General features: G+C 36.7%; 2 protein-coding genes across 2 annotated transcripts in view; one reads left to right on the top strand and one right to left on the bottom strand.

Annotated features, from left to right (window-relative positions):
• Positions 1-14,264, top strand: part of RLF (RLF zinc finger) — a 97,003-nt gene that overhangs the window by 70,137 nt on the left and 12,602 nt on the right. Inside the window, exons 6-7 of the mRNA XM_004371896.2 lie at positions 1,759-1,895; positions 9,058-9,199. Coding sequence (XP_004371953.1) covers positions 1,759-1,895; positions 9,058-9,199 — 279 coding nt within the window. The remainder of the gene's footprint in view (positions 1-1,758; positions 1,896-9,057; positions 9,200-14,264) is intronic.
• On the bottom strand, positions 2,989-6,334 carry LOC105756041 (apelin receptor early endogenous ligand-like). The gene has a single exon (XM_023727183.1). It carries the CDS (start codon positions 3,543-3,545, stop codon positions 3,381-3,383), a length of 165 nt encoding a protein of 54 aa, XP_023582951.1. The 5' UTR covers positions 3,546-6,334; the 3' UTR covers positions 2,989-3,380.

Raw genomic sequence — 14,264 nt, 5'->3', positions numbered from 1 at the left:
ATCTTAGGAACTATTATTTTTCTCTGAGAACCATGCAGTAAGTGAGCCTCAAAACCATTAACTGTTGATACCACACCCAGTCTCTTTGGGTCATACCATCAGTTCTCAAACTTTAATATCAGGATCACCTGGAAGCTTGTCTAAGAGATTTCTGGCCTCACCCCAACATTTCTGATTCAGAGGGTCTGGGGTGAGGCCTGAGAATTTGCATTTCCAACATGTTTCCAGAAGATACTGCTGCTAGTGGTCCAAAGATCACACTTTAAGAATTACTGCCAAAGACCATGTTATTCAAATAAATTGGAAGCAGTGCTGTCTGTAATGCATGGTATTATATTACAGCCTGCGTAACCGAAACCAGCTAGATATCTTTGAACCACTCGAAGAGGTCAGAGTTTCCTCTGTGTTCAGTGAAGCTGTTATTAGTTGCTGTCGAGTTGATTCTGACTCATTGCAACCGCATATGTAGAACTAGGGTAGAACTGCTCCATAAAGAGTTTTCTTGGCTGTAATCTTAGTGGAAGCAGATTACCAGGCCTTTTCTTCCGTGGTACTGCTGGGTGGGTTCGAACCGCCAAGTGCAAGCCGTTTGTGCCACCTGGAGGCCCCAATAAAACTAGCTGTCAGAAAAGCTTTTTCTTCCCTTGAATATAAAAACATGTTTGTACCTAGCACTTTGTAATCCTACTTTTCTCTTAGTAATCTTCAATTTTGTTTTAGTTTATATTCAGAGAGAGCTGAATTACAGGTCTTGAACTGTAGGTGAAGAGGGCACAGCTATGAGAAGTGACAGCGAAGAACCAAATCGTTCGCCTTAAGAGATGATAACATACCTGAGGATGTGACTAAAATTAGAGACTGTCGAACCACCTAATAGAACTGCATAGCATTCTGGAGGAGTTGAGCTGAAGTCCACATACCTCATTTGCCCTGAGATTATCACTGTTTTGTACATTGGAAGCCTGGTATAATTGCTATTTGTAAAATGACATGAAATGGATTATGTTCTTCATATTGTTTACTAAGGCAAGGAAGTGATAAAATACAGAATGTGAAAGGATCTTTAGAGGTCTTATTTCCTGTTTTAGCAGTACAGAAAAAGAGCTCCAGAAAATTGAACTGATTTGCCTAGAGGTTTTCGTTTGCTTTAAAGATTTCAATAAATGGTGTAAATGAAATAGATGTGTTTCTAAAAACGTTTTGACTGCTTGAACAAAAGTTCCCCCCCCTCGATTATATTAAATAAGTTATGTTAATACAGCAATTCATATTTAAAATAGTTTCTGAACCCACCTCCAGCCTCCTCTGGCATAGGGTAAGCCATGCATTTTGCTGTCTGTAAGTAGAGTGACCTGAATACAATTATTTTAAAAAGGAAGAAGGAAAATAAGAAATAAAAGATGATGGTACTTCAGGTGAAAATAACTGGAAGCTATTAAACATAATTTGACTTATTTATATGGTAGCAAATGTTTGTAATTTTTTAAAAAGCTGTACAAAAATGTTGTTTTTATCGGTATTGATACTGCAGTGGAACTTCCTTATAGCGTCTGTTCCTTCTCTGTTTATCATTTTCTTATATGAAATATTTATGACTTAAGTCAGCTGTTAGTCAGTAGAAGAAAATTATGTCCCTCTAATACTCTCCTCATCAGTTACCAAAGATAGAAAACGTTATAAAGAAGTTTCACATTATATAACAAAGTTTACAGGAAAGTCACCATTTTCCTTTTGACTTAGTCATCTCATTTTTGATAGATTGCAAAGGTCGACTGCAAGGAAATACTAGACATCATATGTAATCTGGAATCTGAGGGTCAGGATAACACAGCATTTGTTCTTTGTACGACTTACTTTACCCAGCAGCTCCAAACTGCAAGTGTGTATTGTTCTTGGTAAGTATATTTAGTTTTTATTCCCTTTATTTGTTAGTATATAGTATAGCAGTTAGGGTTTATGTAAAACATTATTTTGTTTCAAATTTAAAGTCAAGCAAATTAAATGATGATATGTGAATAAAGTCTTGCTGACAGGCTAAACCATTTAATTAAAAACATCACTGATTGAATTCCTCTTGATCATCCCACAGGACTGTCTATGTCTTTTTCCTTGAAGATAAAATATGGCAATATGAAACAAATTGGTGTTAGATTGTTCTCCTTTACAGTCATTAGTATCTCCTAGTGGTTACTTTTCTCCTTTTATTTGGAAACCCACTAATAAAAGGGGCAAATTATGTAGGTTCATAGGTCAAACATGCACTAGAAAGGAAATCTATTAGAATAGTTCTCTCTTTTGCAACTTTGATACCATATATCTGAATTGCATTGTTTTGGTTTTAATTCAGTTTATATCTTGTTTGCCTACAAAGTACTTTATTACTAAAGAGAAAATAGTAAGTGTAACCCATCCTTCTTTTCCTTTTTTAACTATATTAGATCTTGTTAGGCCACAGGGACAAATCTGACACACAGGAAACCTAAAAACAAAACTGTCAATAAGTACAGATTAGTGGTATGGATGATGCTGTAAAAGATTAGAGAGAGGTGATCACCATACTCCAGAGTCTTTAAAAAAGGTGTCCAGGTTGTCGTTGTTGTCTGCTGTCAAGCTGATTCCAACTCATAGCGACCCTATGTGACGGTAGAACTGCCCCATAGGGCTTCCTAGGCTGTAATCTTTAAAGAAGCTGATCGCCAGGCGTTGTCTTTTTCTTTCCCCCACAGACAAAGTTATCTTAATACTTATGGAGAATTATAGAACTATGAAAGAAAAGTTTTAAGTTCTTGCATTTTTACTATTAGAGGTTTCTAAAACATTAAAAAGTAGTTTTCTCTCTTCAGCCAAAGAGTAGACAGGCCCATAAAACAAAATGAGACTAAATGGACATGCCGGCCCAGGGGCATGGATGAGAAGGCAGGAGGGGACAGGAAAGCTGGTAATGAGGGAACCCAAGGTCGAGAAGGGAAGAGTTTTCACACATCGCGGTGTTGGCAACCAATGTCACAAAACAACCTATGTGTATTAGTTGTTTAATGAGAAACTGATTTGCTCTGTAAACCTTCATCTAAAGTACAATTAAAAAAAAAGAAGAGTGATATACAGAAAACGAAGATGAGAAATTTTTGCTATACAGGCAAAGAATTGTTTCAGACTGGAATCACTTGAGTTTATGTTACTTTTCCCTCTAAAGAGAAGCCAGGAAGAAGAAAATCCTATGAAACTAATAAACTATATCAGGTGCTTTCAAACAGTTGTTTTTAGGACAGGAACTTCTAAACAATCACACTACTGCCATAATGAAGTTGTCTTGGGTGGATAGGTTGGTACCTCTCCTACAGTCCTCTTCTGCTGGCAGACTGAAGTTACCTACAGACATCTCAGGGGAACAGCACTTGAGAATGGAGAGGCATCCATCTCCTCTGAAGGCAGTTGTGTCTGTGCAGCTTCCTCCTCATGGCAAAATTAACTGGTCTCTGTCCTTTGATAAGGAGAAGACTTACCATAAAAGTGAAAAATACAAAAAAGAATTCTTGAAATCTCATTTTTCTGCCACACTGACATGGAGAGCAGTGACTCTCAAAGTCAATCAAACAGCCTTTATATAGTCTGCAATCTCTGTGTGGCTCTTCTCACATTCTAATGAGAAACCTCAGAGAACTGCCTGCTGCGTTTCCAGAAGGGTTAATGGTCACATCAGACAAGGTTACTCTCGCCAGGTCTTTTCTCCAGCAGAGCGGCTGGTGGGTTCTAGTTGAGTAGACTTATTGGTTAGCAGCCAAGCGCTTAACCATTGCTCCACCAGGGTGTGCAGGAGGAGGTGGTATTTATTTGGGCTTTAATTCAAAGAATGGCTTGGATTTGCATAATCTTGATTAGAGACCCTCGGATATTTCAGATCCAAAGGATGGCATAAAGTTGGGAACAAGCATTTTGTTTTTTAGGAAAACCTAGTACAGCCTTTTGTGTGCTCTTCCTTTTGGAGTGTCTGTGTGTTTATGTAGTTTTATTGTTATTACCATTTTATATGTTACTTTATATCTTTTTGCTTACTATTTTATATAAGAAATTTTATTTGTGTACTGTAAATTATTTTACCCAATCCTCATAATATTCATTGTGCATCTGAGGCACATGGAGGATCAGAGAGATCAGAGAAATCTTGCGATTTGCCCAAAGTTTCAAGGCTAAGGTAGTAGAGCTAAGATTTCAGCCCAGGGATTTTGACTCCTATTCCAGTGCTTTTCTTCTGTGCTCTTGTTTTCTTGGCACAGGGCCAAAATTCAAATTGCAGTCTTCTACCACCTAGTTCATGATGCCAGAGTTATATCTCCTATGAGAAGAGAGATACTGGGATAGGGACTTAAATATGTTTTTTGAATAATCATTGTGGGCATTTTATTAGGGAACCAAAAAAGAGGTAATATAAATAAAAAGAATTGTTAAGTAGCAAGTGAGGTTTTTGATCGCTAAATCAAGCAGAATATATATCTTTTCATGCATAAAAATCTAGAAATTAAAAGATTTTAGCCTCAGTAAAACAGATGTGTTTGTTTGAGAAACAAACCCCAATTTTTCTTTTTACATTTAAATTACTTTCTTTGCCCATTAACTTTGTCATATGCTTTTAATTTGTGTAGTAGCTGATAAAAAAAAGTTGAACATTGCCTATAAATGAAAAAATATGCTAGTAACAGCTAGGCTTTCAATGCAAAGAATAAATTAAGTCCTACATGGAATGTGTCATGGATTATAAAGTTTTTTTAAAAATACATGTATTTACACAGTCCTTTTAATATTTCTGATACAACTTCCCTTTTACAGTGCCCCATAATTTTTTTTTTTCTTCCCCTCTTTACTCAGCTACCGTTAGCTCTTCCAAGGATGTTAGTGGATCTAGGATTAATGCTGTTCCCCTGCAGCAGGAAGGGATTAACTGGGATTTCCCCCTTGTTGGCCTCTTAAGAAGTGATAAAGAGTAAAGGAAAAAAGATCTTAGTCACTTCATGCTTTGTTAAAAGTAGAACTTCTTCCAAGCAATTCAAAGAGAAATAAAATCTAAAATGTTAGTATTTGGGAAACATCTTACCCTTCCATTGTTTTCAAAGGCCTTTTTGTTTTTTGGTAATAGTAATATTATTTGGGAGTTAGAGATAGTGGGATTCTTTTGCTGCGCTGGAGGTTTCTTTTGTTTAAGACAGTAACCATATGCGATACCTGATCCTTATTGTTTAGGAAGAAAAATCTTATTACATGGTATTTCAGATAAGAGGTTTTGGGTTTTTTTTTAAATCCTCATTTAATTAAAAATTATTTTTTTAAAAATCCTAGTTAAAGTATGACAATAAAAGTAGTCACACTTTTTTTAAACACATATGCTAGAATTTATTTAAGTGTCATTCTTGCAAGTGGTCACCACGGAAGATAATATTTAAAATGTAGACTATGTAACTATCACTCAAATCAATTTTTCATTGTTTTGGAAGTTTCCTTCAGAGATATTTATAAACCACAATAAAATTTCCTGTTACTTTTTAGGAATCACCATTTTATTGATCTCAAAGGGTTTATTGCTTACTTTACTCATTCACATGGGACCCGAAGTATTTTTGGCTGTCTGCAAAAATCAAAGATGTGCTGGAGAAATGAGTTCCCTATAGTTGTCTAGAATAGTAACATAATTAGAATAACCATGTAAGTGATTAAGCGAGTAAGGTAACCATTTTGAATGGGATGATATACATACAGATGTGTAATTGCTACTGCTACTTTAAAATAAAATCATACAGTTAAACTTTGAACTACACGCTAAGCTCAGTGAGTATTTGATAGGCTGGCCTTTGCTTTCTATAGCTTTTCTGAGCTTAAATGTGTATGTTGTACATTTGTGGTTCTTCAGATGTATTTACGTGTCTGTTCTCTCCCACTAGACTCATATACCAGGGTCATGTATCTTGGCTTATTCACTGTTGTATCACCAGCACCTAGTGGAGACTAGATAGATACCCATATTCATTTTGTTTAGTTGAATCGTGTAGGAAAAAAAAGAGGTCAGGGGAATCAGCTTCTTTATTTGTAGTAGCCCTCTTTAGGGGGTGGTCATTCCTTAATTCCACAAAATTTTATTCGCCCCATTTCTAAGATGCCTAAATTCTGTATCTCAGTGTGACATTAAATTAACTGGACCTCACGGGTCTCCTGCTACGTGGAAACAGAGTAGTTTCAAGTTCTTGCTTGGTTGCTACATCCCTGACAAGACATGTGTCTTAGTCATCTAGTACTGCTATAACAGAAATACCACAAGTGGATGGTTTTAATGAAGAGAAGTTTATTTCCTTACAGTAAAGTAGGCTAAAAGTCCAAATTCAGGGAGTCAGCTCCAGGGGAAGGCTTTCTCTCTCTTGGCCTTCTCATCAGTGTTCCCCCGGACTAGGAGTTTCTCGGCACAGGGACCCTGGTCCAAAGGACGCGCTCTGCTCCTGGCAGTGCTTTCTTGATGGTATGAGGTCCCCCTGTCTCACTGCTCACTTCTGTCTTTTGTATCTCAAGACATTGCCTCAGGATACAATCCTATCTTGTAGACTGAGTCCTGCCTTACTAACAGGAGTGCCGCCCATCCTCCCTCATTAACATCGCAGAGGCAGGATTTACAATTTATAGGAAGACCACAGAATACCAGGAATCATGGCCCGGCCAAATTGATACATACATTTTTTGGAGGACATAATTCAATCCACGACAACATGTTTCCTACTATTAATAGAACTAAGTCTCCTTTCCAATTTTCTGAATTTGTGTAAAATTTGTTGACTTGATCTAGACAGTGGGCTAGTTTGAGGGTGCAGTGATCATCTGAACATTGGAAGCATCCACACAATGGAATCACTTTCAATTTAATGGTTATTCATTTCTAAAAACCACATTATTGTAATCAAGGAAGGATTTGTCCTAGTGCATGTATGATTCAGCAGGTTGTAAATAACTATACATTGGTTATTTTAGTGTCCCAGTGTTCAGATTTGAACGGATGATTAAAGTGACATACTGACGTTCTACCTAGTAATATATTGGTTATCATAGTTTCAGACATGTTTATACGTTTGGGTGGGCAATAGTAGTTTTAAATCATTGAATTACAACAGTGCAAATAATATCTGCAAATGTAAAACACATGATAAAAAAACCCATTGCCATCGAGTCAATTCCAACTCATAGCAACTCTATAGGACAGAATAGAATTGCCCATAGGGTTTCCAAGGAGCAGCTGGTGGATTTAAACTGCCAACCTTTTGGTTAGCAGCTGAGCTGTTAACCACTGTGTCACCAGGGCTCCCAAAACACATGATAAGATGCCCATTTTTTGATCATGCTTATTTGGAATTGAGATAACTGAACCCTGAAATATTTAATTTGGAATAAATCAAGCCCTACACATTCTTATTTACTGTTTTAAAAATTATTTGAAAGACCTTAATTCTCAATCTGCCTTATACCGCTTTGTCAGATTTGCTTAACTTTAAACTTTTGACTAGTTGATGAATTTTAAGTACTTGATAGCATTTACCCTCTTATCTTTATAGTCAGGTTTTATTGGCTTTGATCATTTTGTTCTGTTCAAAGTTTCTTCACATACATATATTGTATTTTTACATACTCTTTAATACTGGATCATAGATATTTCTGTATTTTCTTTATTCCTTAGAATTTTGGACTACTCTCAAAAGTTGTTACTACTGAGATACTTAAATCTGAATAAAGCAGTGTTGTGAGTTTTAAAATAGACATCCCAATTACTTACCTGGCTGGTGGCTAATTCCAAAACCTGGCCTCATCTCAGTTTCTTCTGGCTAGGAAAGCGGCACTAGTCACCAAAGACAACTATTTAAAGGCATTTTAAGTTAATTTTATTTGTTATAGCTCAAATTTGCCATCATTTAATATAAACTTTAATCATATACCTTTTGAGACATGGTATAGTCATTTCAGTCTTCGAAGAAAGTTTTACGTATCCCCTTATGAGAGCCCAATTACTTATTTAAAAATATAAGAAAATAGATTTTTAAATATGTTATTTTCAGTCGATTCTAAAAAAGAGTTGTTTCCATTTCTTAAGCTTTGGATTTGTGCTTCCTGGAATAGTCTGCTTGTTAGAATAAAGGATATCGGTGTTCTAAAATTGGCTTGTGAAAATAATATGGTTTTTTTTATGTAAATATTTTAACAAATGCACAGTATCCATTGAAGCTGTACAGAAAAGAGTCACTTTTTTTTTTTTTTAAGTAATAGCATTCTCTTCAGTTTTGGTAGTAGCTTTCCTTGCATTCACATTATATTAGTAATTTAGCCTTTCCATCCTTCGCATTTTCAAGTTTCTGGTGCTTCTCTTGAGTGTTTTCTCTCACCCATTAAGTATTTTTATTTAACTTAACTGTTTTCAAGCTTTTGTTTGTTTCTATAGTGAGCATTTGTGGAATTCCTGTATTTTAGCAATTTCCAAGAGTGTCATTTTACTAATTTTTATTAGTAATATTTAAACATTCCAAAATAGAGAGGCCTAAGTAGAATCCTGACGTTTCAGAGCTGGAAATAGCCCAAAAGATCAATAGAGACAAGTGTACCATTAAAATAGTTATTAGTTTTACATATTTTGTTGACAGTTTAGTGACGTCTGATGATCCCTGCCCACTAGGGTAGTGTTTTAATTCAGTCAGTATAATTACCAATGTAAAGAAAGTGTAAAACCTTTCGGGAACAAGATGGAATCTAAGATAAAGATTAAAAAAAAGTGTAGAGGAAGTAGTCTTTTGCTGTTTTTGTTTTTCCCCAGACAAAAAGAAGAAAGAAATAGAGGAGATCTCAGGGAGGAAGGATTCTTAACAAATTTACCAGTTTGGGAGGGAGCAATAATGAATATAAACAGCTTTTTCTTTCAGTTTTTATTTACTCTAGTGTCAGCTTGTTTTTACAAACCAAAAAAAAAAGATGGGGGGTTGGGTGGGGGGATAAAAGCAAACAGTAGTTGCTTTAAATGTTCTACCGTCATCTTTCTTTTTATAGGGAACTGACTCTCTTTTGGAGTAAACTGCAAAGAAGAATCGACCCTTCTTTAGACACTTTTTTGGAGCGCTGTCGTCAGTTTGGTGTCATAGCCAAAACACAGCAGCATTTATTTTGCCTGATTAGAGTTATACAAACTGAAGTGAGTAATTTATACTTTTATGCTGATTGTGGCTGGGGAGATAATACAAGCAACTCCTTTATAGGTAAAGGAAAATAAGATATAATGGAGTTTAATAAGATTATGGAGTCAGACATATTTAACTATTTCTGAAAATTGACTTCCTAGGAATCCATGATTTTCTCAATGGGGAGTAGTTATTTGAAGTGACAGACCATCTCCCCTGGGGTAAGGGGAAGGGGAGGGAGCATATGTTTCTTGGCTGCCACCTCAACCACTGTACATATTTACTTTTCGTAGAACAATGTTCTATATTTCATACAGGCATGTTTATTTATAAATTAACACAATTATTATAAACAGGGAAAATATAATTGTATTTTTCAGCTTCTTGGGGGTGGAGTGGTGCATTTTCTAGGTTTTGGAGTAGTAAAACAGTTCTAGGATCAATTGCACACAAATTGTAAACTTCTCTACAAACAGCAAACAAGTTAAATATTTTTAGGAAATAAGTAAGTGCCCATATATAAAACCTTGTTCTTTGAGTTCAGCTCTATGGATATATGCTAAGGCTACTAGCCTAGGAGTTTGGGGGGTGAGCCTTAATGCTATGCTTTTTTTGTTTTCTTTTAATATCTGCTCATAACTGTGCTTTTTATATATGCCTATCTGTAATGGCTCATGGTTATGTTTCATGGGCTACTTCTTTGACAACATCCAAGGATTGTTTATACTAAAGTTAAGGTACAGCTGTATCTTTGATTACCTCCACCTCTGCCTTTAATGTAACATTCCATATCCTATACTAATTTGAAATCTTTCTATTTAGTCTCCAGTGAAGGTAAGAAAGGGTAAAACAGTTATCAGAAACAAATTGATCGTCAAACAAATTGAGTGATAATTGTTTCTAATCACTGTGAATGAATTTGTCTCCTATCCCAGAAGGGACGTACTCAGGTACTTACAAAACCTGCCTTGATTTTTAAAAATGGCTTTATAATAGGTCTTTAAAAAGTTTTATAGGTTAGAAGTCCAGCACGGCATGGCTTAGTTCTCTGCTCAGGATATTACAAGGCTGAAATCAAGGTGTCATCTGGGCTGAGTTCTTGTGTGGAGGCTCTGGGGAAAGTCTGCTTCCAAGCTCATTCTTAGTGTGACAGATTTTAGTTCCTTATGGTTGTAAGACTAAGGTCCCTGTTTTCCCCCGGCTTTCAGCCATGATGTTGTATCAGCTCCTAGAAGCCACCCTCATTGTTTGCCTCCATTTTCAAGCCAGCAGAGGTACAGCGAATCCTTCTTGTGCTTCGAATGTGACTTCCTTCATCTCTGACCTCTAGACCTGGATTTAAAGGGCTTGTGTGATTAGGTCAGGCCAACTCGAATAATCTCCTTGTCTTAAAATCAAGTGATTTGGGACCTTAATTACACTGGCAAAATCCCTTTTGTCATATAACATAATCCCAGGAGTGATATCATATTTACGGGTTTCAGGCACACTCGAGGGAGGAGATTACATAAGGGCAAGGGTCATTGGTGGTCATCTTAGATTTCTGCCTACCACAGGAACCACAGAAAATGTGAAAGCTGCTAAAGGACTAGGGAAAGTGGGTTTCTAAAACCAGCCAAGGAAGTTCCTGTCCATCTGTAGAATCAGAACCCATCTCCCCTGAATCCCAGTCTAGGGCACTTTCTACTATAACCCTTATTTATGATATTTGGCCTGAAGAGTAGAAGAGGTATGACTGGTAGGTGGAAGAGGGGGTGGGGCAAATGTAGACTCTCTTTCAAATTGAGACTCACCCCTTGCTTTTTTTTATAAAGAGAGAGGTAATCTAGCCTGTTAGGATCTGGTTTTGCTGTGAATGACAGATATCCTACAATAGTAGAAGCTTAAAGAAAATAGGTTTTCTCTCTGTCATGTAGGTAAGTAGTCCAGGGTTGGTTTAGCAGCTCTGTTGTTGTTAGGTGCTGTTGAGTCAGTTCTGACTCATAGCAACCCTATGTACAACAGAATGAAACATTGCCCAATCCTGTGCCATCCTCACAATTGTTGCTGTGTTTGAGCCCATTGTTATAGCCACTGTGTCAGTCCATCTCCATTGAGTGTCTTACTCTTTTTCTCTGACCTTCTACTTTACTAGAATTGATGTCCTTCTCCAGAGACTTGTCCCTCCTGATAGCATGTCCAAAGTGCATGAGACGAAGTCTTGCCATCCTCGCTTCTAATGAGCATTCTGGCTGTATTTCTTCCAAGACAGATTGTTCGTTCATCAGGCAGACCATGTTATATTTAATATTCTTCACCAACACCATAATTCAAAGGCATCAATTCTTCTTCCATCTTCCGTATTGTCTAGCTTTCTCATGCATATGAGGTGATTAAAAATACCATGGCTTGAGTCAGGCACACCTTAGTCCTCAAGATGACATCCTTGCTTTGCCCATTGCTGTATGTATCAGGTTTTCCAGGCTCCTTTTACTTGCCATCAACACATACTTCCATCTCATGATCTAAGACCTATTATAATCCCAGCTATATGTCTCCATTCCTTCCGTATAACAGGAAAGAAAAGGGGGGGAGGGGAAAACCACACTATGCCACACCTCTTCCCCACTCATCCCAACACACACAACTTTAGAGATACTTTCTGAACATCTTACATTTTATTGGCTAGAACTCATACACATGGCCACATATCAAGCTGCAAGAGAGGCTAGGAAATAAATTCATTATCCTAAGTGACTGTGTAACCAGGTAAAAATCAGGTGTCTGTAGAAGAGGGGAAGGGATATTGAAAGACAGCTGGTAGCCAGTCACATAGACCTTAGGATGGAAAAGGTTAAAAGATGCCTAAGAGCCTGTGTGTGGGCATTAGGACTCTTGGCAGAAGGCAACAGCATGTGATGGAGAGGGCCTTGTAATAGTACTTCTTTATTTTCTGGTTTTGATTTTCCTATAAATAAAGTGATTAAACCAGATCATCTCTTAAAAGTGCTTATAGATATTAAACTCTGATTCTGTAACTTGAAAAAGTCATAAGTGAAAGGGGTGACTTTTGAGAATTCAGGTTGTCTCCCAAGACTTTAAAAATAGTATGACAGAGTAAATATAAACACGGTTATATTTTGAGGTAGAAGGTGTAAGAAGGGGAATCATCTTCAATCTAGTTTATTAAGCCGTGATACCCTTTTTGATGGAATATATCATGGTACTACTATTTTGCAAAATTTGACTTTATCAAGTTTAATATCTTTGCCTTAGTAGTAAAGAAGCTGAAAATTAGAGGTATGTGATTTGTTATGATCATACACCGAGTTCATAGTAGAGCCAAGACTAGATGAGTTTCTTGACTTATTAGAGTAATGTGATGTAAGATTACTGTTTGTAAGTGAGAGCACAGAGGACTTGGAGAGAGGTAATAATTCCCAGGTTCGTCACAAGTTTTTATTATTTAATTCCTTTTGCAAGACTCTGATTACATAGCAAAGAATGTCCCTTTTTTCTTAAACAGTCTAATCTGGTTGACATGGTAAAATTTGTGAAATCACTAAGAAAATTTTTCACAGAATCATAATTGGAAATATCATTATACATTCTGAGCAGATGTGCTATGAAATTACGGGCTAAAGGAGTGGTAAATAAATTAGAATTAGAGTATGCAATATGGAACTGAATTTTGAAGAAATTGGTGGACATAAATAAATTTGTGGGTTTTAAACCAGGTGCAGGGAGCAAGAGTGGCTTGGCATTTTGTATAAGTGGTACATGGGATATTGCTAAGTCAATTAAATTTTGGAGTCAGTATAGGTTATAGGGTGGTTAAGAACTCAGGCTCTGAATAGATTGCTCTAAGTTCAGATCCTTGCTCCTCTGTACACTAGCTGGTAACATTGGGCAACTTGATTTCTGAGCCTTGATTTCTTCATGTATAAAATGAATAGTGATGTAGTAAGGGCCCTGTAAAATGATGGCAGTTATTTCCTTGAGCTCCTAGCATTTAGAATGGTGCCAAACACAGAATAATTGCTTAGCACATTGTTTACTGATTTGGACAATGGAATTTACTCTCAATTATTTTACACAGTATTCTGTTGAATATTTACTATGTGTCAACATTGTAGTAATCATTTTGTATTCTTATTTCATTTTTATAACAACCATATGAGGAAAATACCATTACTATTTCTGTTGCCGTTTTACACATGAGGAATTTAGGCTTGGATGAGTTAAGACCTTGTCACTATGGTGAAGCTGGGGTAAAAAGCTGTCAGTCTCCTCCAGACCCTGTGCTCTTAACCTCTGCGCTTTAAACCACTCTGCTATATGATCCTGCTTTTCTTTGCTCATATTATTTTCACATTCCATCTCAGCTCTCACATAAAAGAGTCATCTTGCATGCTTTAACCTTTTATCACACATAATCCAGTCTTCAAGATTGTTGACTAATTTCTGAGAACCTGCTGCTGTAGAGATTTTCTAATTTTTTTTTCTCCCCATGGGAAGCTGAGATTTAGGTACACCTGACTATAAAGTGCTAATTCTTTTAGAAAGAAGTGGGGAGGACCATTTATTTTAGCCTTGCGATTTCAAAGCACCCAAGTATTCATGGCACATGAGTCTTATTTATTTTTATTGTGCTTTAAATTAAAGTGTACAGATCAAGTAAGTTTCTCATACAAAAATTAAATTTATATACACACACTGCTATGTGACCCTAGTTGCTCTACCCATACTGTGACAGCACACTCCTCCTTTCCACCCCAAATTTCCTGTGTCCATTCAACCAGCTCCTGACCTGCTCTGCCTTCTCATCTCACCTCTGGACAGGAGCTGCCCATTTACACTCATGTATCTACTTGAGCTAAGAAGCACACTCTTTATGAGTATCATTTTATGTCTTATAGTCCAGTCTAATCTTTGTCTGAAGACTTGGCTTTGGGAATGGTTTTAGTTTTGGGCTAACAAAAAGTCCAGGGACCATGTCTTCCAGGGTCCCTCCACTCTTCATTCAGACTGTTAAGTCTGGTCTTTTTACTGTAATGTGAGTTCTGCACCCCACTTTTCTCCTGTTCTGTCAGGGACTCT

Source organism: Trichechus manatus, unplaced genomic scaffold, assembly GCF_000243295.1.
Source record: "Trichechus manatus latirostris isolate Lorelei unplaced genomic scaffold, TriManLat1.0 scaffold00015, whole genome shotgun sequence".
NCBI lineage: Eukaryota > Metazoa > Chordata > Mammalia > Sirenia > Trichechidae > Trichechus > Trichechus manatus.
Note: the sequence above shows the minus strand (reverse complement) of the source record. Positions and strands in the feature narration are given on the sequence as shown.

Bases quoted from the DNA above. Each gene is read 5' to 3' on its own strand.
- LOC105756041 (XM_023727183.1), bottom strand. From the start codon at position 3,545: ATGAGATTTCAAGAATTCTTTTTTGTATTTTTCACTTTTATGGTAAGT.